We start from the raw sequence: 25,991 nt of genomic DNA on the forward strand, positions 1-25,991 counted from the left end.
GAACTTCTACCAAATTTTGCTTGGAAGTTTCAACGTGCAACCTTCTGAAGAGTCCGGAAGCGTTGCCGAAAGAGCACGTGGTAAACACAGACTCTTTTAGGACCCGGAAGTTGTTCCGACGCATACCGGAAGTCGGCTGCCCCTCCCCTCTCTTGCCTTTTTCTTCCGCCATCTTGCACCCGGATCGTCTCGTACGGTAAGGTCCGCCGTTTGTATCCGCCGGCATCTGCCTCTGACGGCTCCGTAACCCGGCCGGTGGGGAGCCCCTTAAAATGGGTAAAGCTGAAGTGGTTCCAGAGGATGGGCCGAGGGTGGCGGGGCGGCCTGGGACGGTTAGATTCGGCGGGGGCTCCAAATAGGCCGCTTGGGCCATTCCGCTCTGGGTTCTGCGGCGTCAGGGCGGCCTTGCCGTTCAAGGGGAGAGGCTCCCTTGGAGTTTGGGGACGGAAGAAGGATGTTCGGTAATGAAAGCGCAGGGAGAAGGAAGCCGTCCCTTAGGAAGACTCCAATAAGGTGCTTCCAATAAGGTCTTCCCCTTGGAAACGGGAGAACTTAACATTCTTGGGCCGGTCCTAGTTTATGCTCAATTGTGGTCGGTGGCTGGACTGGGGTCTCTGCTAAACGGTCCCTCCTTTTCCCTGAATATTGTTTTATATAAAGAATTGAAAGGGGGAAGTTGTGGTCAGAGTTGGGCTGGACTCTTTCGCGACCTCCTAGAGTTTCTGCATGTGGTCCAAGCAGGGCGACGGGGTTTTTTTTGCCAGGAGAGTGAACCTCCTTGCTGTTCACACATGCAACAAACTTTGTTCTTGGAAGGCGGCCCCGTCAGATCAAGGTACTGAGCGAAGACGGGGCAAAAATTTAGTGATAAAACTTGCAGGACGATAAGTGGAATGTTGTAATGATGGCGAAACACGCAGGCATCGTATATTTAGTGGAAGGGAGAAAATACTGAACCTGTCCCCTTGTTCAGAGCCCGTCTTTCTGAAGTGGCCTGAGAAGGGATGTTGACTTGGTAAAAAGTACACCTTGATGGTGGTGTGATAAAATTAAAAACAAGGAGCTTTGCTAAATCAGAAGCAGGCTTCATTAGGGAAGGGGTAGAAGTTGTGGGTATAAAGCAGTGTTTTCCCAAACCAGGCATACTGGTTGAGGAATTCTGGGAGTTGACGTCCATACATCTTCAAAGGGTCAAGTTTGGGAAACACTGGTATAAAGCAATCAACGTGGGGCAATTTGATTTTTAATGGCAATTTGAACCTTGTTTGAACCAAGTTTTTAGGCTTCCTCCATGTGAGTAGAGTGCACTTTTTGAGTAAAGTAAGAATTATATGTGGTGTGGGGGGGGGGAGGGGCAATTAGGATTTTAGAGATGCTTAGGTGGGGCATGGCCAAAAAAAACGTTGGGAACCACTGGTATAAAAGCTTTTCAAACTATGAGCAATATCTAGTAATGAAACTTGGCTGTGGAGGCTTGTGTTAGGTGCATACAACTTCCACAGTTGAACTGGCAGAATATACACTAGTAACTTCAGACCAATAATTGGACCTGATTTTTTTGTTGTTGTTGCTGGATCAAAAGCATTGACCATTTAACTGAGATAATAAGGCAGTTATAAGACTACAAAAATGAAAAATAGATCAGTGTTTTTGAATACTTTAAAACTTTTAGTTGAATATAGAAATACAGGTACTCCTCAGTTTACAACCACAATTGAGCCCAAATTTATCTTGCTAAGTGAGAAATTTGTTAAGTGAGTTTTGCCCCATTTTACAACTTTTCTGGTCACATTTGTTAAGTGAACCACTGCAGTTGTTAAATTAGTACACTGTTGTTAAGTGAATCTGGTTTCCCCATAGACTTAACTTGTCAGAAGGTTGCAAAAAGATGCTCACATGACCCCAAGACACTGCAACCGTCATAAATGTGAGTCAGTTGTCAAGCATCCAAATGTAAATCATGTGACCATGGGGATGCTGCAACGGTCATGTGTGAAAAATGGTTATGTCACTTTTTTCAGTGCCGTTGTAACTTTGAATGGTCACTAAGCGAACTGTTGTACGTCAAGGACTACTTGTAACTTGCTTTTTTTAGGATTAATATCTTAATACAGTGCCTAAAATTCCCATATAAGTGGTTTGCCTGGGTATTGTGACTGCAACAGATTAAGACTTTATTGTAGTTAAAGTATTCTACAATGTTATAATAGATAAAATAATAGGGCAAAAATAACTTACCTTTTATTTTGTTCCTGTTCTATCAGAAATGCCTGGAGAAGCCACAGAAACTGTCCCAGCAACAGAACAGGAGCTGCCCCAGCCTCAGGCTGAGACAGGTTAGTATTTTGGATGATTTATATACCTTTAGAATACATTCTCCATCAGCATGGAGACCCATAGCAGTCCTTTGTGGAGAGAGTTCCATGCTTTCTACCATGCCTTTGCCCAAGGAAATCATCTGTTAATTTCATCCTCGTTATCTGTAGTAGTGGTATTAAAAATAGAGATTTTCCATATAGAGCTGTTGTATGGTTAATTTAGGGTAAACATTAGAAATGACTATATACATGTTTGGGGGATCGGATACAATGTTTTTGGAGTGAGCAAGCTGGAACTAGATGCTCTGTTTCATTGAAATTTTGGAACAGCTTTCCTTCCACTCCCCACAAATGCTAACTTTAATCCAGAACAATGGGAAGACATTAGGCCCTTTAAAGTATATTGTAAGGAAAACACTAATCTAAGCTACTGGATTTTTTTCTTCATATATATATTTGTTGGGGTTATCAGATGAGATGTTAGAGCTGTTGTCTTAATATTATAACGCACGTTAGATGTTAGACACTCGCTTAACATTTTAGCTTTTATATCAGAGTGACCTTACAGAATAATTGGGATGCTTTAAAATGATATTGCTAGTAAATGTCTGACATTTTTTTTCAGGAAAGAAAAGTGATAATTATGAAAAATATAACCATCATATTTTTAAATTCTAAAGAAATCAGGAATTCTATTTCAAAAAATCTCAGATTGGCATTTATTAAGCATGCTGTGCCTAGCTATACATGAGATTGGCAAAAAGTGTGCCTCATTTTTGATGAATTAGAATTGTGAGCTATGAGCTTTTTAAAAATCCTGGTTATATTTTAGTGTGTTTGGCTGTGTTGTGTGCATACTTTTACTATATTTGATTTACTAACTTTGAACTATACTATCTATTATGTTTCAAGTGATATGTCTTGAGGGAATTTTGGATGCTGGATAGCAAATAATTTGATTTCATTATTTGCCACATTTCTGGCTGGAAGCTTAAGGGATACTGCATGATGTATGACTTGGCTTCTCCTATACCAGGGGTCTGCAACCTTAAACAATCAAAGAGCCATTTGGACCCCTTTCCCACAGGGAAAAAAACACACAGGGAGCCTCAAAACCTGGGTGGGCGTGGCCAACTCAGTGTCACTCACTCCCACCCAGTCACATGACCCCCCGCCACAAAACCATTCTCTCTCTGTCTCTCTCTCTTCCCCCCCTCCCCTTCTATATCTCTGTCCCTCTACCTCTCTCCCCTCTCTATCTCTCCCCCGTGTCTCTCTCTCTCCAACTGTATCCCTCTCCCTATCTTCCCCTGTCTCTCCCCCTTCTGTATCTCTCTGTCCCTCTCCTTATCTTCCCATTTCTCCCCCTCTCCCTATCTTCCCCTCTCTCCCCCCCTCTCTGTGTATCACTGTGTGCGTGTCTCTCTGTCTTTCTCCCCCCCCTCTCTCTCTCTCTCAAAGCCGCCGCTGGGCCAAGCAACCAAGCTCTTCTTGGGGCGCTTCGTTACTCCTTTTATTTCTTCTTTTTGGAAATCCAGGCTGGCTGAGGAAAGATCACCAGCAGCAGTGGAGGCTTCCCTTCGGGCAACCGTCCCCCTCCTTCCCCCCCTCCTCCTCCTCTCGTGATCCCCTGGCCAGCTGTGCCTGAACCAGGAGCATGTGCACGTGCGGGGAGACCCTCCTTAAGTGAGCGGCCGCCCGACCCGCACACGCCTTTCCTGAGCTTTGGTGCTCACTTGAGGAGGGTCTCTCCACGCATGTGCACACTCCTGGCTCAGCCACAGCCCGCCAGAGGATAACAAGGGGAGGAGGGTTGCCCAAAGGGAAGCTGCTGCAGCTGGCAATCGTTCCTCAGCCAGACCGGATTTCCAAAGATAACCAAAATAAAAGGCGAGGGGCGGGGCCAACCAGTGATGGGACAGGGAGCCACAGCAGAGGGCCCAAAGAGCCACATGTGGCTCCGGAGCCGCAGGTTGCCAACACCCGTCCTATGCGTAGTGGAGCTGTTGTCCATTACTGGATTGTTATTTCTTTTTTGTAAATAAGTTAATGTATTTATTGAAACATTTAAGAAACAGAGAGCTACAAAGAGAGAGATGGAGACCTAGCTGATACAGTAATATGGCAGGAATTAAACTTAGGGTTTATAATTATAAATTATAGGTATAATAAAACCTAAATTTAATTATTTTACTGTCCAGTTCTGAATTGTTAATATAGTCGTTTCTATCCCGACAATGGCAGGTGTGATTTGAAAGCTTAGGGGAACTTTGGAGTTCCATTGAGTGTTCTGTGAAGAATGGTCTGGGCAGCAGAGATGTTCTTCTGGGCAGTCTACTCCTACATCAGAGCAAGGGCATTCAGAAATAGATACACCTCTCCTGATTCCAGAGATCTAGAAAGGGTTCTGAAGTCACTTCCTGTGGAAGGCAGTAGTTTCCCTAATCCTGGTTTTCTCTGGAGAGTAGACAAGCCGGCAAGCTACCATGGCTAGAACCACCCTGATGACACTTTTTCCTTTTCCTTTCTTTAGTTTTCATGGCTTTCACTTTGCTTTTTTGGAGATGTTAACCTAGTAGTCAGCAATGTAATGAACATCAACATAGTGTCTGGAGATTCCTTGGAGCTTTCTATGAGGTTTATGAGGCCAAATAAGAAGTTTAATTTCTAATTTTCTAAGTCCACGCTTAATCTTTTCAAGAGAATTAAGCCAACATAGTGTTGCCAAGAACCAGCAGATTTATCACTGCTCCTTTAGGTAACAACAATGACCACCACACTGCCCTACTTTTGAATTCATATAACATACCACATTCCTAAAAATAATCTCACACATTTAACAGGCCCCCTCCTCCCAAGAATGTCATTTCTTCCTGGTCACATAAACCAACAAAACCTCTACTATAAGTATCATCAAATCACAGGCTCTCACCCACGTGGCCTCTTCAGTAGCCTTAGAGATCTCGTGGGTAAAAGAGTTTGTGGTTTCTTCTCCATATTAATAATATCTAAAAAGAATAGCCAGTGAGTCTTTAGAAAAAAAAATATATGCCATAGGCTTACTAGACTCAACAGGTGGCCCATTTACACATTTCAATCTAGAACATTCCATGGGCTTCAGCATCAGGGAATTTCTCATTTAGCCAGTCAGCTCGCAGAATATACACGAAGGAGATAGTAACTATTGTGGCCCGCCAGCAGAGCTGGCAGCAGATTTGGACAGTGAGGAGGTTGGGGAGGAACGTGGGCCAGTCCTGGAGTCTGGGGAAGGCTCGGACGAGGACTTTACATCGGAGGCAGAGAGGGGGCCAGGGCCATCTGGTAGTTATGTGCTGCCTCCAGAATCTGACATCACCGAGGCAGAAGAACATTGTAAGCCTGTTCCCAGTGTGCGCATGCGCAGAGCTGCCAAAAGGCAAGAACAATTAATAAAAAAAAGGGGGGCGACTCAGGAGTAAGGCTTGGAGATGATTGGCCCCTCCCATAAGACATAAAAGAGGAGCAAACAGATGTGAGCCTTTGCAGGAAGCAATTAGTTCATATAGTCAATTCAAGCTCTGCTCAGTTTGGCCTTGCAAAACTAATTGACATTTAGGTCTCTGGCAGCTTTTCAAGGAAGATAAAGCTGGGTGCTTATCAACATTACCCTGAAAGACAGTCAACTTGAGCAGACGTCTGTCGGAATCTTCACAGACTGTGAACCGTCTCAATAAAAGAGTTTTTTTGGGACTAAGATTGTGATTTATGCTTTCTCAGGAAGCCTAGGTCAGAACACTAACTATCATAGTCCACTTCAAATCATAGGGAGTACGTATGGGTAAATAACCTGCTACTCAAGTTCCCTTTGAACAGGCAAAGGGTATGAATCATGATTAGACCATCAAAGAGTCAAGAGCATATGTTAACCAGCACATGCCCTACAGCACCTGGACACCATCTTGGGCACCAAAGAGATCTGATCTCCCTTGTAAAGAAGAGAAGAGACCAACAAGCAGTCACATAATTCCTCCAAACCAGATGCCTGGAACTTATGATTTTCATAGTCTCCAGGATTCGATAATTGCTTGTATCAATGTATTATTGAAATTTCCTTTCCTTTCCTACCTATCAATTCCACTGAAAGTGAAGACATCTCTCAGGTTGTGACTCTTGGGAAGGGAAAATTGGCTCTCTGACCAGGTTTTATTGATCAGAAACATCACCCTCAAGAGAGGAGGCTGGATTGCTTAGGAGAAATAGTTTCTGAAAATATAGCACCACCAAAACTGAGCAAATCAAAGCTTATGAATAAGACCAACTTCTGGGCTGGGCATCAGATAAGTTCAACTGCTGAGGTTTAGAACTCAGGTAAGGAGCTCAGCCTCAGGATGTTCAAGCAAATTATATTGAGTTAACAAGGATGTTCTGATAGCTCCTATCAGCTCAAGGCAAAATAACTTCATCTCAAACTCCCTATCTCAGGAATTGTGGACAGTAAACATCTTTAAATCCACATGGCCCAAAGACCTGCTACATACCTTCACCATCCCCATTAACTCAGGCTCCTGAGGCTAGTTCACAACTGGAGAATAGAATTACATTGAGTATGCTAATAGCATCCAACTGATACTTCAATCTAGGCAACCTATCAGTTTCTTAAAAAGAGCTTCTGGACATCAATAGACTAAATCAAGGGGGATCACTTGGTTACAATTATGTGCCAGGAGATTGGATTTATCTCGCCAACCTAGAAATAGTTACAAAATCATACATACTATTATAGAATCCAAGTGACTCAACCATCTACTCACATGAATTCACCTGGGAAGCTTTCGACTACTGAGCCCAAAATGAAGGGAGGCTCTACAACAGGGCTATCAAACTCACGGGCCGGATGCGTCACGCACAGGCCGTGTCCATGCCCGGTTTAGTGAAGGGGGGGAAATATGCAATACGTCACGTGACAATGCTGTGACAATGCAAGTTTGACACCCCTGCTCTACAACATCAGATTTTATTCCCAGGTCTTGCCTTTCCTACATGCGGACTTCAACAAGGTAATGTAATCAAACTCTCTGTATGTAGGAGTTGTCCCTCTCAATCCTAGCACCGGAGAGCAATGAAGAGCTCTTTGCCAATCTCGCACCAAGATATTTTTAAGGAAGTTTTCTCTGCTATCTATGAATGGCCATGATCAAACCTTCCGCTAACTCTAGAAGTACTTGCCCAGTACTTACAGTTCATCAAACAATAATTTGGCCAATTAACACAAATAAATGCAGAAAATAGTTCCCAGTAAGGATGATTTCCCCATCCTCACAGCCCAAGAGGGACTTCTATCCCAGAAAATTCCCTGACCCCATTATAGGAAAAAGGTGCAGTAGACTTCTCTCTATAGTGGAAACAGGGTGTCTAGAACACTCAAATATTGAGAGCAAGGGCAGTGGTCCCCAGGCTGCAGACCGGTACCAATCTGTGGCACAGCTGGAGATGAGTGGCAGGCGAGAAAAACTGCCCATGCGTGGGATCTAGGTTATCTGCTCCTTCTCTCCCCCCCCCTCCCCAAATCTGTGGAAAAATTGTCTTCCTTGAAACCGGTCCCTGGTGCCAAAAGGTTGGGGACCACTGGATTAGTGGACCTACCAGTATAAGTAGTCTTTTTCTTTAGAAACTAGAGTTGGGACTGGCAACTTTGTTATTAAGCGAAGCAGTTGCTAAGTAACTATGATTCTGCTTATAATCTTCAGCTTTGCTTCGCTTCACAGGCCTGCAAAGATAAAAAATGCAAGGATTGGTTCTAAAGTTTTTAATCATTTTAGCTGAGAATGGTCACTAAATGAGGCAGTCACTAAACAAGGACCATCTGCATTCACAATCATGGACTCTTAATTTGTCTCTACCATATTCCAATTGCTTCAGATTTACTTATCTAAACTTGTCAACTGGCCTGTAATGAGATTGATAAAGACCCGTTTTAAACTGGCCTGTCTCTGGTACAGGGAAAAAAAAAACTCATTCCAAATCCAAAATGGATTTCAGTATATATTATAGGAAGCGGTTTCTGACGACTTTTTTTTTTAAAGTTATCCTTTCCTGGCTTTTATCCTATGTTGAAGTGTTGTATTCATGCCTGCTAACGCACCATGAGTTCATCTAGATTGGCTTTTGATGCATCATTATTAACATTCAGCAGCTGCTGTTAACTTGAGTTCAGATGAGTGCATGTAAACATCTTGTCACAATCTGAGGAAACCATGAAGACGGTTTCCATTTCAAAACTGCCAGTACAATGGCACTAATTTGGTTAGAAAGATGATTTGATTTGTCAAATTCATTTCTAATATAAATGGAATTGACATTTTCTATAGTGTTTTTTTTTATTCCTGTGCTTTTTGTCTTTTGCAACTGAGTTTAACTCACATCTTTCTGCATGATTGAATATATTTACACTTGAGCAGCTGACCTCAAAAGGCATATATAGCGGCCTTGTAGGATTTCTGAATGGTTGAAACTATTGTTGTAGCTCCAGCTCCTGGGGCCCCCATGGAAACGATGAGCAAGCCAGTTGCTGCCAAGAATCCTGAGGTAGGAGGCAAGGATTCTCAGGCTGGGACTGCTTTAGAGTGTTCAGGTAGGTCTGAAGTTAAAGCAGCAGACTAGAATTGCCATGCATAACATCTGACTTAAAATGAAAGAAAAACACTGTAACACACCAGTGTTTCTGAAATGCCAGCTCTGTTTAATCTGATGCCTTAGATTTGATTCTTCCTGTTTCTTGATAAACTGCAGAAATTTGAAAAAACAATAGACGCTCTTCAGCTGTTCAGTACTGTATTTGATCCTTTCCTAAAGTGTTACAAATAGTCCTTGACTCATAACTGAAAGCCCGGAATGACATTTGTAAGTTGTGCCAGTCGTTAAATGGGTCATCACATGACTGACCCAATTTTAAAACACATTTTGCAGCAGTCATGGGAATCTCCAGAATCATTAAGTGAATTCATGGTCATTAAGCAAACCCATTGTCCCCAATGGGTATTTTTGCCAGAAGCTAGAAGTCAATGCCAGTTTCTGGCAAAAAAAAAAAAAGAGAGAGAGAGAGAGAGAGAGTAATAAATCATGGTCACGTGATTGCAGGACACTGCCAATAGCCATAAATGCGGGCTAGTTGCCAAGCACCCAAAATGAGATCACATGATGGGGGGGCAGCCATCGGAACTTTGAATCCAGGTCACAAGCGAGGGGGGGGGGTCCGTTATACTTTCAGATGGTTGCTAAGTGACTTTTAAGTCCAGGACTATTTGTACTAGGTTTGCCTCCTTTCATTTCCAATAGGCATTTTATTGGGAAGTCAGATGAAATGTTGTATCTTTTCTAAAATGTTTCTAATGGTGGAAGCATCAATAAATAATCCTTTCAAATTAATGCTAGACTCATGTCTATGTACAGTCCTTCATGGAGAAATAGTTCTACTTACTAAGATGAACCGTATCACTTTCTTGTACATAGAAAGTGTATGTATCCTGGGCTGCTTTGCTACCTTGTTCCAGAACTTTTTTTACTCTTTATTTTGGAATATATGTTCAATTCTCCTACGATCATGTGTTATAACTGCTGCACCAGTTTTGCTAAGATTTGATGCACAGGCACATGAAGCACTAATCTTTTAATGTGACTGTTTTCCTTATTAAATGAGCTATTAAGAGTAGTTAAGTGTGCCTTTTTGCCTTCTCTCTTATATTTGCCTAATGGAAAAATATAGGATTAAGACCAGGTGAGTTCATAGTTTATAAAACAGCCAGTTATGACGAGATTGAGGCTAATCCCTTCCATCTTGTGGATTCCAGCATTTTTTCTGGAATATTTTGAATTAAGATATGAGCTTTAAGTGCAAGCAGCAGAAAGGCATACGCTTCAAGATGGAATAGGATTGAGTTTCATAGATTTGGTTTCCATACTGATATAGTCTGAGCGCATGCTTGATCTAGCTTTTACATCACTCTTGCTATATTTGCCTTGAATTCTGGATGTCATCCCAGTCCTGTTGTCATCCCAACTCACACTGTTAGAGTTATTACACTAGCAAAAGGTTTTGCTCAGCTGATTCATTAGTCTAGATAAAGGAATAAAGGACTCTTGATTGTATTATTTTTTAAAATGAAATTGCAAATCCTCATTATAAAACTACTTTCTCCTCTCTCTTTTTTTTTGCTTTAGTTTGGAAAAGCCAGTCCAACGTAATGTAGTGTATATTGGGTTTTGTATTTGGGATTTTACTTGTGTAAGCCACCTGGAGTCACTATGAGTTAGGTAGCCATATAAATTCTATTAATAAGTTAAATAAAATAAACTAGAGGAAGATTTGAAGTTACCAGAGCCCTTAAGTCACATCAGATTCCTTGTCCCACACTTCTGGCTTTTTCTATATAATTTCACCAAAGAGACTTGCAGGTCACTAATGCGCAAATGATTTGCTTTTCTGTTGTTTGTGAAGTATATAAGAACACAGGCAAGTGGCCTATTGGATCACAACCCTGGCTCATCTAGTCCAGCAATCTGTTTTCAAAATCAACCAACTGTAGAAGGAAGCCCATAGTCTCTTGGTAGATTGGCTTCAGAGGCATTTACAGTGCCATCAAAACTAATAGCCTTGAATCCTCACAACTTCCATGAATTGATCCAAAGTCCTTTAATTGTGGAGGTCTTATTGGTTGTATTGATCGAGCTGAAAGAATAGAATCTTCTCAATTGTTCTAGCTCCTGTTTTATCGATGTGTTGTTTAATAACTGTTGATTTTGCTCATTCAGCATCTGCCATTCCTGCTTCTTTTCCTGGTGCTGCTGAAGCACCTCCAGTCTGTTCTCAGCCTCCCATTCTAGCATCAGGTATTTGTTCTTAGCATATGCCATTTTAAACAGTATATTTATGGTATTGAACTAATATAGTTACTTTAATATGGCATACAGTCTGATGGGAGTGGATGGTAGTTGGTATCACTGCACTTGAACCCAGGCTCCAAAACTATGTTCAAGTTCTGTCCTTAGCTTATCTTATCAGATGCCTGGGTTCATAGATTATAATGCTTTGCCTGAAATGGGGATGCTTCATATTGATACAGTATGATTTGATTTACTTGAGGCTTCTGCAATAAACTTAATTTGAAATCACAGAGGCTTCCCTCATTTAAAAAGATGACAAAAGTTTCTGAATTCCAGTGCACCACAGAGGACTGAATGCTTCAAGCTTAAATGCTGCAACTTGTTTCCTGAACTAGCAGGTTTACTATCTTAAAACGAAAGTGATAAAAATAAAAGATTACTAGCACATATTAAAGGGTTGGATTTATGGTAAGATTCATTTGTGCCAGGAGTGATAACTACAATTAACGCTCACATAATGTCCGAAATTGGGACTGACAATTCTAGCATTCAGCAATGTGGTTAAGTGAAACTTCACATGACTGTATCCAATTTACACAGTTCCACTGCAGTTATTAAGCAAATTAAACCTGATGTCATATGACCACAACTTGTGGCTTATTGCCAGCTTCCCCCATTGACTTTGTCAATAAGTAAGTAAGTATGCCAGTAAGAGTCACAAGTAGCAATACTATGACCATGGGATGCTGTGACCATTGTAGATGCCCACCAGTTTCAAAATGCCCAAGTCATGATCAAATGACTGAGAATACTGCAACAGCCATAATTTTGAGGACCGGTCATAATCTACTTTTTCAAGACTGTACGCAAGTTTGAAGAGATGCAGAATTAGGCTGTTGTTAACCAACGACTACCTGAATAGCTTAGCTATGGTATAGTAGTTTGCCCGGCTATTTAGCAGCATCAAGCTGACTTTAGCTGATGTCAAAAAAACTAAGTTGGGTGGGAAACTATGAGAAATGGCTAGAATAAGAAAGTAATATCTCAAAAGAAAGAATTACATGGATATTTCTCTAAAGTGACTAGGAAATGAGTTCAACTCAAAGAACATTTATACTTTTGCTTTTTGAGTGCTTAATTCTACATGTGTCTTCATGGGAAATATTGAGTCTTTCTGAAATGTTATGGCTGCAAAGACAGTTTTGTTTTATTCATCAAATGTGCATGCTGCCAAATTGGAATACACTAAAATAATATTTTACATAATAAAGAGTAATATAATACAATACGGTACACAAGAGCAAGCCATTGATATATTGGCTAAAGATAAATATGTATCCAAGAAAAGTTGCTTGGGATGGGAGAAAAAAAATATTTTCTGGCAACAGCTGTAATAATTTCTCCCCTACAAGTAATAGCGCTTCTATGTGGGAGGCTTTATAGATAACTTCATTTTTCTTCCTACGTGTTCTTTTTCCAATGCTGATTTACTTTTTCTCCTTTAGCAGCTGTTTCCACCTCTTCTACTTATAGCCCCCTCCACCCTTCCTCTTCATGCCGTGATGCTAACTCTCCCCTTGCTAGCCTCTGTCCCTTTACTATTCCACCAGAACTGGTTACCTCTGTCTCTACGGTACAAGCCACTCCTGATGCTGCCTTGTCTTCTGCTGACTCAGTTATGTTATCTCAGACCCTTTCTCCCGTGAAACCACCAGTTATGGCTGGTATTGCACCTGTTGGTATACCCCTACCTTTAGGGCCTGTAACTTCTCCCCCAGCCTCAGGAATTTCCTCTGAATCCCTTACTTCTGCTCCATCAACATCTCCTATAAGCCCAGCAGGGACAACTTCTGCAGCCTCAGTTTCTCCAGTTCCATCATCTCCTGGCCCAGTTCCTTTCATTCTCCCAATTGCTCCTGTGTCTCCTCCTTTGACTACAGCTCCCATTCCCGCTGAAGTTCCAGCTCCTACTGTGGCTTCACCCTCTAGTCCAACTCCTTGCCCTCCAAATTCTGCAGGTGCTCCTGCCTTATCACCAACACTTCCTATCCTTAACACTGCAACCCCTACTCTTGATCCAGTGGCTCACATTTCATCCTTTCTTCCCCCTCGCCAGCCTTCCATACCCATCAGCTCTGTTCCATCTCTTCCTGATTCTATGACTGTTCCCAGTCCCATCATTTCTCCAATGCCTGTATCAATTCCGGGATGTCCTGCAGGGTCACCTACAGAATCTGCATCTCATCCTGTGACTCCTTTGGCTCCTATTTCCAGTTCTGAGATCCCGGCTTCCTTTCCTAAAGTTTCTGGGGCTGATCCTTCATCTCCAGCAAAGCTTGCTCCCGCAATACCACCTGCAAAGTCTACTTCTGATCCTGAATCCAGTATCATGTCCCCAGCAAAGCCTGCTCCTACACCATTGTTACCTGAAGGTCCTCATGGCAAACTTGTTTCTGGTTCTCTACCACCTGTGAAATTGGCATCTGGTCCTGCAGCCCCAGAAGTATGCCCTGTGTCTGGTCCACTATCTGTTTCTTCCCAGCTACAAACTCCTATTTTGGCACCTGTTCCCGACTCTGTAACTACTTCTCTAGACAAAGCAATGTTGGCTTCTAAACAGATGGCTCCTGCCAAGTCCCCTGTGAAACCTCCTTCGCCCTCAGAACATCCTGCTGATGCTATAATCACAGCAGGTCCAATAATGAAGCCTGCTTCTGGGTCCGTAGCCCCTTCTGGAACACCAATAGGCCCTTCCAGTCCTGTGCCACTTTCTTCACAGCCAGAGAGTCCCACTTCAGTTCCTATTTCTGGCTCTACTTCACTGGGCACGGCAGTGTCTAAGCCTAAAGAACTGAGTACGGTACTTCCTTCTGTAAAACCGGCTTCCTCTTCAGAAATTTCTTCAGATCCTGTGTCCTCATCAGGCTCTGTACTTACACCTCCGCTTCCTCCATCACCCCCAATGAAATCTCCTCCTTCGGTGCCTATTCCTGAGCCCATTTTCCCTTCTGCTACAGCATCAGGACTAATCTCTGCTCCAGGACTACCCAAAGGGCAACCTGTGAAAACTGTATCTAGTCCTGTGACTCCTACAGGACCCCCTGTGGAAGCTGCTCCCCTTTCAGCCCCTGTTTCTAGTCCGATAATGCCTCCCATAGGCCCTTCGCCACCTGCTTCCAAGATGGTTCCATCTGTTTTGGAACCAGCTCCTGCCCCTTCAGTATCTGCTTCTGTAACTCCAGGGATACCTGTTTCTCAGCCTGCAGCTGTTTCTGGCCCTGTGGCTGCAGTAGAGCCTGCTTTTGTCTCACCAGCATCTGCTATGAAGCCATTTTCAACTTCTGAACTTGCTTCTAGCTCTTTGTCTATGGCAGAGTATGTTTCTAGTCCTGCAACACCTACTGCCCATATTCCCGCACCTATTTCTGGATCCACAGCCCTTCCTGTGGCCTCTGAAGGGGTTACTCCTAGCTCATTGGCACCTGCCTCCCATCCAGCAGCAGCTTCTGAGGTACCTCCTCCTGAACTTCAGGCATCACCTATAGTTGTAGCAGAGACTGCTTCAGCTTCAGTGACACCAGCTGCACCTGCCCCGATAATTTCTCCTGTGGGCCCAACAATGGCAGTTTCTCACACAGCACCCTCTGTGGTGCCTGCACCAGTGACCGTTCCTGGAACCCCTGCTACTTTTCCTAAACCTCTTTCCTCTCCTGACCTTGTAGCCTCTGTCATCCCTCCTCCTGGCATTGCGCCTCTGTCTTCTGCAGTGACTCCTCCCATTTCCCCTGCAGCAGCATTTTCTATTCCAGTAACCCTTAGTCCTGTCTCTAGCCCCAAATTGCCCCCTGTCTCGGCCTTAGACGTGAGTCAGGTTTCCATTTCAACTGGGGAGGCAATGCCTTCCCAGAAAATGGCACCTTTGCCTCTTGCACCTGCTGATCTTTCTGTTTCTACTCCTCCTCTTGCAAGCAGTCTCACTCAGTTGGCTTCTCCTGCACCCTCTCCTTCTACCCCTGTGAAAAAGCTAGAGCCTTCCTCTGTGCTTCCCAAGCCATCCCCTGTTGCACCTGTACCTGGTTTAGCACCTGAAGTTACCCCCAGCCCTATCTCTACTACCTTTGAAGACGACGAGCTGCCACCCTTGATCCCTCCAGAGGTACATGTTGAGGAGTCACCTCTGCAGCCAGTCCTGGTGGACTTCTCTCCTAAGACAGCTGTGCCCCTTGCTGAGGTTCCAGCAACTGCTCCTTTACCACCTCCTCCTCTTCCTGTCAAACAGCCTTTCCTGAAGAATGACAAGGGTATTTGCCTCTTCGGTTTGCTGTGTGCATGGATATCAAACACCACTCACTGAATACTAACTTAGTTGTACAGGCATGGAGTGTGAATTCCCTCTGCTTTGACTGTTAGACTAGAAACATGCCATTTAGGATTTAAAATTTACTAAGTCAAAATAAACCTAGATTAAGTTACCATAGTTGAAGTTTGTTGTGCACACTGTGATTCGTGATTTATGTTTAAGACCATACACTACTAATGTGAAAGTTGAATCACTGGGCATGATGTGTGTGTTTAATAGATGTGTCATAAGCCTTGTCTGAGCTGATATCTCTGAGAGAGAACTAACCTAGAAACTGTAATCACCTCTTTGTTTTCAATGGCACACTCTCATTTCAGCCTGCTTTTTTTGTTTCTAGTGTTTTGCCTGTGGTTGCATATCTAGTAGATTTTGTTAATTGCAGATGCATTTCATGATATTTTCTGTGCTACGAGGTGGTATTTTACCCTTATTCTAGAAGAATTTGTGGTCTAATTTTGATGTCCTCCTTCAGTTTATTGTTCAGTGTCTATATTTGCAACTGTATTTTGGGTGGGTATGTATAAATAGGAAGCTTTCTGTTAAATACTTGCATATACTGTGTGTTAAATTCATGTGTTGTCTGTTAGAGAGTAGAAATGAGTAGTCTGGTATTTCTGTCCAGTTTTCAGTCACTTAAATGTAGTCACATGCATATGCAATTTGGGGTAAAGGTGTCAGGATTTAGCATCACTTGGAATTAACATAGTATTAGTGAGACAGACGGGGATATCAGTTGTGATTGTTCCAGAAAAACTCTGCCCTGAACATGCTTTCTTGTCAGTAATCACATTTATTCCATTCTTGCATTGCAGTCACACAGATGTTAAGGCATGTGAGCTAGCAGTTCACTGAAACTTGCATCCAGAGATGGCAGTCATATAATGGTGGTGGGGAGGATTGTCTTGAAGTTATCTCTCTGAAAGATACAAATACAAAATAATTACAAAATTTTAAAATATTTTTACTTTTTAAGTGAGTAATCAATTAGTGTTCACTTTAGTCCTTGCAAACATCTTTCATAAATTTGGTTGTTTTAAAACCTTGGGAACGTGCCATGAACTTGAGCAGTCTTTCTTCATCTTCCTCTCTCTTGCTCGTGTTCCTTTGTTCTTTAATATAGGATAACCAGTTTGCCAGAACAAATTTAAACCATACTTCTGAATGACATACTGTGTACTAAACCGGTATTTCTTTGGCTTACCATGTGTGTACCCAGCTGCTTCAGTAACTCATAATTAAAACATGGATGTCTGAATCCACTTTGAAGCAGTCTTAATTGGTGCTAGTTGTTGTTTGTCCTGTGTACACATCATGCTAGATCCTAGGTCTCACAAATTGTGAAACGGAAGGGAAACTATGTATAATGAGGAAAGGTATTCAGGTCCATAGCATATTTCTAGTCTACAATCATGGGCCAAATTATGCCAGAATGAAACTGTCATGTTCTTTTTTTTTAAAGTACTAGTTAAATCAAACAATATCTTTACCCTGAGAATGTGATTAACATCTTGCTCTAAGAAACTTGTTCTTCCTGGGAACCTTGATTGAACAAAGATAAACTCCCTGCCCTATTGCCACATAAGTTAAACCACTATTATATTAAATCACTGCCATTTCAGAATTTTGTTGTCTACAAATTACTTCTTTTCTATGTGTGTGGAGAAGGTTGGGGATATGTTCTTTTACTATCAGACATTTCTGAAGTATGTTGGCTTCAAAGTGTTTTTTAACAATGTTGGCACAATAAAAGAATAGTTTCTTCATGAACCAAGCTGCAAAGCTCTGCATGTTTTGCCTGGGCCTGCCTGCCACTCCCAAGAGCGACCAAGTTGGAAAGAAATTATGTGTGTTGATTTCTGTAGGTTCTGGAACAGAATCCGACAGCGATGAATCAGTGCCAGAACTTGAAGAACAGGACTCCACGCAGGCCACCACACAGCAGGCGCAGGTGAGAAAGGGAACGAAGAACACTATAAACTGTATTTCATATGCTTGGGCCGGGCTGTAAAAGTAAGTATATTTTAACCTCAAAAAACTCACATAGCAATTGTGAATACATAATTTAGTTAGGTAAGATCTAACACCACAATATTCAAAACATCCATTATAACAGGTGATCACAACTTGAGATCTAAACTGCATGTAAACACCACTCTCTAAATCCTGGGGTGTAGCCCTGGCATTCTCCAAAATTAGCCACCGCATTGTAATTTTTATTAAGACCAAGAAAATTAGTAAATGCATAAGGAGATGATACTATTACATTGGCACAACTGCAGTTGTGCTTTTCTGACCAAGGTAAACACTTACCTGCTAATTAATAATAGATGTTCTGCAATATCCTGATCAGATGGTAGCTATCTTTGATGGACTCCCAGCTGCTGAGAGGCTGACACTTTCAACTACTCTTTAAAAATAACATGCAACGTAAAAAAAAATTGCACAGCTACTCAGTCAGGGTCAGCAATATCAGGTTTGGATAATGCTTACTCATTCTACATCTCAATTCTTCTCATGTATCGCCTCCTACCTAGCGTGGAAGTGAGAATTATGAAAAGTTAGCCATGATCAGCTTAGTGGAACTTTAGTTTTTGCCCTGTTCCTAGCTTTAATTGTATCCATCGGTTCAAAGGCAATGTGCAGACCTCAGCTCAAAAAAAAGGTTGTGTACCCTGATTTGCAATAATTAGTTTTGCACATTAGTGCACATTCTAATTTGTGCCATAGTTATAACACAATTTTTATCCATGTTGTCTATACCAGTTAGAGAAATGGTAAATACAATGGATATGTATCTAAAATTGATATGCTACGATTTTCAAACATGAAACTAGGGGAAGAATATCCAATATATGTAATACATCGTGAAAAGTAGGTGTTTAATAAATCATGCGAAGAACAGAACATTTCAGGAGTTAGAGAGATAAACTAAAATGGATGCTAACTGGGCAGTTTCTTGAATTTGTTTCTGCTATATATTTTTTCCAAAATATGGAGATACAGCTATTGCTATTCTTGAGTTTTTCATTATGCCCTGCTTCCTTTCCCTTTCATTATCTTTTTTGTTGTTGTTGGCTTTGTTTTAGCATTTTGAGTGCTGTAGTTATAGATAATATTGCAAATGAGGAATTTCCCTGCTGTGGATTGTAATGTTTGTCATCCTATCTCTGACCTCGCTCAGTTTTACCCAGAACTTGTTTCTCTTCTGAAGAATGTACAGGGAACACTATCTAATAAACCTGCTTCTCCACAGACAATTGTGATCTGAGTTGGTATAGAAATAACAGTTCAGTATTGAAGTTGTGCAAGAAGCTGGGAGTAATTAAACAAACTGGGAGTACTCTGGCCCTGTATTTTAATCTGGAGGCTTTTTGGTGATGTTACGCATATATACATTCTCATGATGATCAGCATTTTTTAAAAAAAGCATGTGGTGTTCTTGGCAGCTTGCAGCAGCAGCTGAAATAGATGAAGAACCAGTTAGCAAAGCGAAACAGAGCCGGAGTGAAAAGAAAGCACGGAAGGTAAGATTAAATTAATAGTTACTGGTGGCTTGCTTGATTCAGCCAACAAAAACTGTTGGTACCCCTGAATCTTTAATCATGTAAACATATACCAGCTAGGGTTGTCTTGCAGTGCCTGTTCTACTGCAACTCTCAAAACTTTGATTTTTGTTGTTGCTGTTTCTACAAGTCATTTCTTACAGCACATCCTTATTTTGCAAAAGCTATTGATCGAAAGAGGGCTTAAGGTGAGTTAGAAGATACCAATGAACCCATTACTTCCGTCTCCTTTTGGCAAAGCCCCTGCTTGTCCTACTAGGAAATGTTTAGGGCATGAGATAAACTTTTACACTCAACTTGTCAAAAATTTCAAATTTTTGTATAATATCAGAGAAAGGAATATATTTGAATACATCTCTGTTGGCTTCTCTTCAGGGAATTTTTGTGCCCAAAGAAGTCTTTTTCTAAAAACAATCAAGCTCTGAAGTGCAGTCTTTATTTTATAGAAGGTGAAACAGAGAGAACCCATGGTTGACAACATTACTGGCACAAAATTCTGGGTTTTGAGAAGGAGGTGCCATTTCCCTTTCAGGAAAGGATTATTTAGGTGTTCTACATTCATCAAACAGTAAAGAGTGTGTCTTCCATTACACTGGCCATCTTGTAGTCCTTATAACCTCCAGATCATAACCATTGCAATATGCTGTACATGAAGCCATTGAGGAATAATTGGAAGCCTCAACTGATGCAAAATGCAGTGGCACAGATAGTTAATGGCATTGTTTTTTCAGTGCATGTGCTTCTCAAGTTGCATTGGCTTCTGGGCACAATTCAAGATGCTGGTAGTTGCCTTTAAAGCCTTTCACAACTGTGTTAACTTATGGGACTATCTTTCCCCAATTGTTTGTACCCATCCAGTCCAGCAGGAGGGACATTCTCTGAGTGCCTTGAGTTGAGCAGGTATAAGCTGGTAGGATGCAGGAGGAAGGCATTTAATGCCAGGGCACCTAAACTGTGGAACTTCATTCCCCCTTAGCCCTGACCTTTTTGCTGGCCTTTTTTAAAATTGAAAACTTAGGTTTGTGCCCAGCCTGGAACCCGAAACTGTGATGGAGGCTGCCTCTTGGCTTTGTTGACGATTACTTTATGAAGTTCAGCTGCCATGCACTTTTATATATTTTAATAGCTTTTGTCTATTTTACTGTAAGCCACCCAGAGTCACAGGTATGAAGTGGGTGGCTATATAAATTAAATAATGAAATAAAATACTAGGAGTAATTTTGCAATGAATTAGACTTTTCCCCACATGACGAAAGGAATCGTGAAAACCAGGCCACCTGCTGTAGAAAAGGGACCTTTTTGATAAGTCCAGTGTTCTGATCTCACTGTGGCTTATTATCTGCAATTAATTTACTAATCTAACTCAGGTGCTCTGTGTCTAAATCTTTTCCTCGAACAATTATGTTTTGTTTTTAAGGCGATGTCCAAGCTTGGCCTTCGTCAGGTCACAGGTGTAACCAGAGTTACCATCAGGAAATCCAAGAACATCCTTTTTGTCATCACCAAGCCAGATGTATATAAAAGTCCTGCGTCAGATACCTATATAGTTTTTGGAGAAGCAAAGGTAAGTTGAATTTAGGGAATCCCCAGCAAGGAAGTCTTTACCATTTGTTTCTGCAACTATCAGTAGATTTGCTACCAGTTAGAATTTTGGGCTTACCATTCAAATAAACAAAGAACATTTGCTCTGCAGGACTTTTCTGACAACAGATTCATATGGATCAGTGTGGTTTGTTTCATGAGAAGGGTTAAAATTTTTGTGAAAGGGAAGAATTCATTCCAAACTGCAGCACCTATCAGTATCACTATTTATAAAGTTGTCTATTTTGCTTTCTTTGCGTGCATTCCACTAGCATTGTCAGTTATAAACTACCTGATTTTAGATAATCAAAAAATCTACAAGTCATTGGCTTTTTTTCCCCCCTCATCCATTTCTACCAGATTGAAGATCTCTCTCAGCAAGCACAGCTGGCTGCTGCTGAGAAATTCAAAGTGCAAGGAGAAGCTATTTCAAACATTCAGGAAAACACACAGACTCCTACTGTACAAGAAGAAAGTGAGGAGGAGGAGGTAAGCATCACTCTTGAATGTGTGAGGTGGACTTTCCAGGAAGTTTGAGACATGCATCTAGCAGTTTATGCTAAATCACTGCTGCTAATTTTGTCTGCTGAAACATGTATGGTTAGAAGACCCTACCTGTGGATATAAAACTACTTACTGAGGGTAGTATCCGGCTAAAAAAAGGTATCAAACTGAAATGGCAGTGAGAAAAAGAGCCTGATACTGCTTTGTATCTTATTTATGTATACTGGCCTGCCCATGCTGACCTTCTCCATCTCTTGTAAACATCTAGCTTCCTTTATATCTCCAGATCCACAATAGGCAGGTGATATAATTCATTCCAGATTTCTTTCATGGTTATGTCACGGTAGTACTTACAGTATACATGTACCTCTATTCTTGCAACCAGGAAAGTGCTATACCACTTAACTTATCAGCTTTTCAACATCCTTTTTGAATCTTCAAATATCATTTTAAAATATTTTCTTCTGTTTAAGTGGCAGGCAAAAAGAAACTGACCCTATTTATCAATGAATATTCTCCTTCAGTATCTCCCTTCCAGCATCTGAATGGAGTACTGTGAATTTTTTTTTAAAAAAACAGTGCTGGTTGTTATCTCTAGTGAATTTTTGCTAGAGGCATCCATTTGTTAACTAAGTTATCTGCCATGCATGATCCTAATAACTATAATTGTGCTTGAGCACAATTACATACAGCAATGAATCTCTATTTTGCTCTTTTTCTTGATTTGTTTTCCCTGGATTTTATAACAAACTCTCTATTTTGGTATATTTTTCACCAGTCCAGGAAAGCTCGTTATTCCATTCTACTCATGAGATTAAAAAATGAAAATAGATGAGTTTTTTAAAGTTACCAAAATGTCTGTAACAATCTGTAAGGTTTCATTAGGCTATATTTTGTGGCATCTTAAGAAGTTCTTATAGTTACTGTGAAATCTTGAGGATTAAAAAGTAATACTTTCCTGATTGACAGAAAAACGTGGCAGATGCCTTGAGAGATTATCTATCTTCTTCCTTCCAGGTTGATGAGACTGGTGTTGAGGTGAAAGACATTGAATTAGTTATGTCCCAAGCAAATGTTTCCCGGGCAAAAGCAGTTCGTGCCCTAAAGAATAACAGTAATGATATCGTAAATGCAATTATGGTAAGTGCATGATTGAGTGCTATATGTGACTAGGCTGCTGTACCCCAAAATGTAGAAGATAGTTGGGAGAATTGACCATCGGCATATTAAGTGGTTATTTCACTTGATTATCCAGCTCATTACAAGAATAATGTTCTGTTTTTATTCAGTATGTTTGCTAGTAATTGTTAGAATACAAGGGAAATGGATATCAAGATGCCATATGTTCTAAAAATTAGGTTAACTGCTATAGATTATGCAGTGAAACAGAGAAGTGACTTATAGGAGAAACATCTGTTTCCAGATAGTCCAGTTAAACCTCTTTAAGCTTCTAATACAAATGCAGCAATATTGTTTCCTCGGGGGTTACATAAATGCCTTGGTGCTCAATGTTATATCCTAGGCAACTATTCAGGAACTAGGCACTGTATCTTTGCCTGTGCTTTGTCACAGCAACAATTGTACCCTTGCTGTTCCTTGACCTCACAGGCAGTTACAATAATAGCCCTCAGGGTCATTTGGCTGGGCTGGGTGGCTAAACAATTTGCTGTGAACATTCCCATCCCACCACCTAAGGGAATAAACAAAAAGATTGTTTCTCACTTGCTCTTTTCTGTTTCTTTCCAGGAATTGACGATGTAGCCATCCAGAAAGGACTTTTTGGTGTTATATTACAGCTGAATTGAAAATTTGTACTATTTCTATCAGTTAAATAAAAGTAGTGGTTTAAAAAGATTTTACACCTATTTGCTTTCCACAACAAGTTAGAATCCTCAAATTGGAAAAAAAAAATAGTGGCTAATGATCCTGGTTTGAATTTCTTATTTGCTGGAAAGTTTCTACTGATTCTTTGAAATTTTGCTAGAGTGCCAAAGAAATGGCTTGATGTGAATCATTTTTTAATACTGGTAGATGAAGCTGCAATCATAGAAACAGTGGTTGTGAATCACAATTTTCCTGTTAATGATCTCACTAAAAATATACTTGATAGAGAAATGTTGTCTCTGTTTCAGCAATCCCTGAAAAGATTTTGCTACAGTTTCTGTGGTTACAATAGGTCTTAACTATAATGCTGATTTATAATTTGAACTCCTTCCGTTCTTTATCCTTATTGATTAATACATATATGAAGTATTGTACCTAGAAGGCAAACCAAACAATACTGTAGCTGTCATTATAGCTTCTTATTAGAAATTCAGCAGTAGCATTACTGTGTGTGAATACTACTTAACTTTGTTTATGCAGAACCAATTTGTGAAAGAGAACCAAAGAAAAAAAATCCTGCAGAAAAGTAGGTGAAAGACATGCTCTTGAACAGTCAGATTGCATCCTTGCAACATTGATACTGATTTACAAATAACTGAAATTTAAGCAGTGAATATATTCAGTGAATATGACAGAATGATAGCTTGTCTTTTCCCATGCTAAGGAAGCAGTAAGTTACAGCTTTGCTTGTTTTCCTATCTTGAATATTTCTTTATCATACATTGGTTTGAGTGGTCATGCGGAGTATTGGGAAAACAGATTTTGTCCCTTCTATAAATAAATTTGCATAATTTTATGATTTTTACATTTGTTTTGTTAGGAGTAAAGTATGTGCCATTTTTCTACCCCCTGGAAAATTACTTAATTAACTGCACATTTTTCAGATACATTAAAAATGTGGCTTTAAAAAATAAGGAAAAAAATAGAAAAAAGTCTTCAATATAAGCAGACATATTAAAGTATGACATTTTGGTGCTCTTAATAATCATGCATATGGTGGTTTTCTGATATTTGGGGTTTTATTCAGCTACCTTATAAACATTTGTCGATCCATTTTATATAGAAATACTATAAATCATGGGTGTCAAACTCGATCACATCATGTGCTGTTTTTTGCCTTTGTGGAGCTGAGGTAGGTGTGACACGTCCAGCCCATGGGCCACCAGTTTGACAGGACTGCTGTAAATGGAGCTTTCAAACAGCTAGTGCATCAGTACATATGTTTTATAATCTCATTTTCTAGAGTTCTCAGTGATCCACATTTTTCATAAAGCATCATTACCTTAAACATGAAAGGAACCACTCAAAGTAGAGAAAGATACTGGCTTATGTACATTGTCCTATGCTGGCTGTGAATAATGATGGATGTGATTAATGGATGTGAATAATGATTTTATTTGGCATTAGATAAAAAAAAATGTTTGGCTTTAGAATGCAACTCTGTGTTCCCCAACAAGCTAATTAATGTGGTTTTCCTCTGGTTTAACATGTGTCTAGTAAGCCATTATGCTTTATGATGATACAAATTTTGGTCAGTATGGATTGTTCAAACAATTTTTTTAAAAATATTCTGGGATAGAATGAACTGCAAACACAGTATTTGTTCCCAGGTCTCTTGAAGAGGATAGATTCTTACAATCATATTCATGGGGGAGTAGAGTGGCAAATGACACATGCATTAAAATGTCAATATGCATATTACATGATTTTGGTACTTAAATATAATTGCATACATTGTGGCTTGATACAGATGCCCTTGATCAGAGTGGTTAAGTGGCTCATGTAATCAATTCAAAGTTTATAGTAAAGGAAAATACAGAGTATCTTGAACTACTTATTTCATTATACACATTTATATGGCTATCCAACTGACAAACAGGTGGCTTTGGGTAGCTTACAACATTCATTTGTTATTTATTACTGAACTAAATCTGCAGGTCCATAAAGAGGAGTCTGCTATTACCTCTATTTACTTGTAAAATACATTACACAAAGTAGAGAACATTGTGTAGGAAATCTTAACGCTGTTAAAATGATTCTTACTAGTGTGATGTAAAATTATCCTTAACTAATACTGTAGAAGTTGAGGGTGGTGTTAGCAAAGATCTCATTAAAACCTGATTTTACATTTATAAGATTTATAAATTATACATTTATAATCCAAATCAGCAAACGTCTATAATTATTAGCAATGGACTCAGAGTATCTAAAGATACTCTAAAAATGTTGAGATAACAATACATATGGCATATAATATGTAACCCTAGAAATTGGGTTGTTTTTAGATAACATATCTGTATTTGCCTTTCAAAAATCTGATGCTTTGGGTATTTTGCCGCATGCAATTAATTCATTTATAGTATAAAAAATGTAAACATTTCATGATGATAAATTCACTTGCAATAAATCCAGTCACGTAAAAGGAGAGAGATTCTGCTTGAAAAAAACACCTGGCAAAGTGGACAAGTATATGCAACTCAGAGATTTTGCATTGTTGGGAACAGCTCTTCATTTGTGGATTCCATTTGTTTCCCTGTTGATAAATTGGTAGGACAGCAACTATTCAGGATTATTGTTTTGTGGACCTTAGCAAAGTATTATGACACCACCTATATCCTTACCTGTTGATAAATCTGGATCGCTTATGTATATTCCACCACAGAATAGGTAGAAAAATGATTTGGATCTCCTTTGCATCAATGCCCTTCCAGATAAGATTGTTCTGCAACTTTTAAGAAATTAACAGAAATATTATAGCATAACATTTTATTTTATTTTTATTGTTTCAGCTTGTATGACCATCCATCTTGCTGTAGCAACCCCAGACAGATAACAGTTAAAATAATATAAAAACAACATAAAAACTCAAAACCACAATTACACAGGCTGACTCCAACCATCCAACCCTGAAGCCTGTAAAAA

At 40.3% G+C, this 25,991-nt stretch overlaps 1 protein-coding gene and 1 long non-coding RNA gene across 5 annotated transcripts; one reads left to right on the plus strand and one right to left on the minus strand.

Annotated features, from left to right (window-relative positions):
* Nucleotides 1–23,039, plus strand: NACA (nascent polypeptide associated complex subunit alpha). Of its 4 annotated transcripts, none has more exons than XM_034412275.3 (11): nucleotides 1–196; nucleotides 2,265–2,336; nucleotides 8,821–8,928; nucleotides 11,106–11,183; nucleotides 12,683–15,478; nucleotides 17,400–17,485; nucleotides 18,984–19,061; nucleotides 20,518–20,664; nucleotides 21,042–21,170; nucleotides 22,203–22,325; nucleotides 22,932–23,039. In XM_034412275.3, the coding sequence occupies exons 2-11, from the start codon at nucleotides 2,267–2,269 to the stop codon at nucleotides 22,944–22,946; spliced, it is 3,630 nt and encodes a 1,209-aa protein (XP_034268166.2). In that variant the 5' UTR covers nucleotides 1–196; nucleotides 2,265–2,266; the 3' UTR covers nucleotides 22,947–23,039. The 4 variants fall into 4 exon arrangements, with proteins under 4 accessions (XP_034268166.2, XP_087742964.1, XP_034268165.2 ...); XM_087886838.1 differs by having other exon boundaries at nucleotides 12,686–15,478; XM_034412274.3 differs by having other exon boundaries at nucleotides 169–276.
* LOC117662725 (uncharacterized) lies at nucleotides 16,308–25,784 on the minus strand. Its single transcript, XR_004590495.3, has 2 exons — nucleotides 25,691–25,784; nucleotides 16,308–16,453 (listed from the first exon to the last, which is right to left on the minus strand). It is a non-coding gene; the product is annotated as an uncharacterized LOC117662725 (long non-coding RNA).
* Between the last annotated feature and the right edge of the window lie 207 nt (nucleotides 25,785–25,991).

Source organism: Pantherophis guttatus, chromosome 2 (genome assembly GCF_059756535.1).
Source record: "Pantherophis guttatus breed Tessera chromosome 2, ASM5975653v1, whole genome shotgun sequence".
NCBI classification, from domain to species: domain Eukaryota; kingdom Metazoa; phylum Chordata; class Lepidosauria; order Squamata; family Colubridae; genus Pantherophis; species Pantherophis guttatus.